This window comes from Otolemur garnettii, unplaced genomic scaffold (genome assembly GCF_000181295.1).
Source record: "Otolemur garnettii isolate 467f Iridium unplaced genomic scaffold, OtoGar3 scaffold00293, whole genome shotgun sequence".
Lineage (NCBI taxonomy): Eukaryota > Metazoa > Chordata > Mammalia > Primates > Galagidae > Otolemur > Otolemur garnettii.
The window spans coordinates 128,711-130,251 of NW_003852688.1; the positions used below are offsets into that span (position 1 = coordinate 128,711).

General features: G+C 36.1%; 1 protein-coding gene across 1 annotated transcript in view; it reads left to right on the plus strand.

Annotated features, from left to right (window-relative positions):
* CEP41 (centrosomal protein 41) overlaps positions 1 to 1,541 on the plus strand; it is a 52,736-nt gene that overhangs the window by 36,106 nt on the left and 15,089 nt on the right. The window contains exon 4 of the mRNA XM_012813721.2: positions 632 to 693. Coding sequence (XP_012669175.1) covers positions 632 to 693 — 62 coding nt within the window. The remainder of the gene's footprint in view (positions 1 to 631; positions 694 to 1,541) is intronic.

Below are 1,541 nucleotides of genomic sequence, written 5' to 3' on the forward strand. Positions count from 1 at the left end.
AAAAAAAAAAAAAAAAAGAAGTAGAATTGAAGAGAAACTGATAGCAAGAGATTATCTGGACCAATCACAACTCTGTGCCCAATAAACAGACACAGGTATTGTCCTATGCCTCTAGCATAGTATGTAATCATGGGAATATTATTGCTTTACTGCTCTCCTTTCAACCTGCAGTTAGAATAATGGGGTGTGAATGTTTTACCAGCTGTTTGACCTGGGGCAACTCAGCTTCTCTTTCTCTGTCCTCATTTGTAAAATGCAAATATTTATTCCATGCTTTGTTCTGAAAAAGACTTAAGGTGACTTACAAAAATACTCCAATATGGTGAAAATAGAGACAGTAAAAGGAAAATAGTAGACTTTAAAATAAAACTGTGGGGTAAAGTCATTCGACACAAAATTGGCTTATAAATTCAATTTTAAGCTTCCTAATGGCAAAGCAAAGGAGAAAAAATGAAGAAATGAAAATACCACCTGGCCCACCTAATTCTGAGAACATCATGAGGATCAATTGAGATAATATATGTGACATTGTATGTATAACTTGATAGACTATCTAACCTGACAACTAGAAAGGATAGCTTTCAGAAAGCAAAATACGCCTAGATAAATATTTGTCTTATCTGCTTTTCAGATTATAGGTACAAAAAAGATGAGCTTTTTAAGAGACTAAAAGTTACAACTTTTGCCCAGCTGGTAAGTCTAATGATCTTTCCATTGGCGTAAAGACTGTCTTGTCTACTTTATGGTGTTTTATGTGATTATTTCTAATTTCAACTCTAAGGAATGTTTGCAAAGGAGTTTCTTCTGGTTCTTTGCATGGATTTCACCAATGAGAGGATTAATTGGTGTATGTGTTCACATGAAGATGATGTAAACTTTTTTTCTCTTCTTCAGTAAGAATTCTATAAAATAAACGTGCATTTTTAAATTCATTAAATTGATAGTATAGGTTTTATTTTTCCTCATACTTTAACTTAAAATTTCTGGATAGTTTCAAAATTTCTCTCTCAATCTCTCTTTTTTTTTTTTTTTTTGAGACAGGGTGTTGCTTTGTTGCCCAGGCTAAAGTGGAGTGGTATCATTTATAGCTCACAGCAACCTCAAATTCCTGGGCTCAAGTGACTTCCTGCCTCAGCCTACTAAATAGTTGGGACTGTAGGCATACTACCATCATCCTGGCTAACTTCCTTTTTCTTTTCTTTTTTTTGGGGGGGTGGGTGGGTGGAAATGAGGGGCCTCACTATGTTACTTAGGCTAGTTTTGAACTAACCTCAAGCAGTCCTCCCACCTTGGCCTCATAGAGTGCTGGGATTATAGGCGAGAACCACTACCCCTAGGCTCCCCTCTGAGCTCTTTTCCAAATCATTCTTTGTTGTTTTGGACAAGTCACTTTCTTCCATTTGAAAATTATGGAAAAACTGTCTCTTTAGCTCCCAAACAAGAGTTCCATTGGTATAACTCATGTTGACTCTCAGACTTATGAGTTAAGTTGTGAAAAGTGCTTTAAAAATGAACACCATGGCTCGGCGCCTATAGCTCAA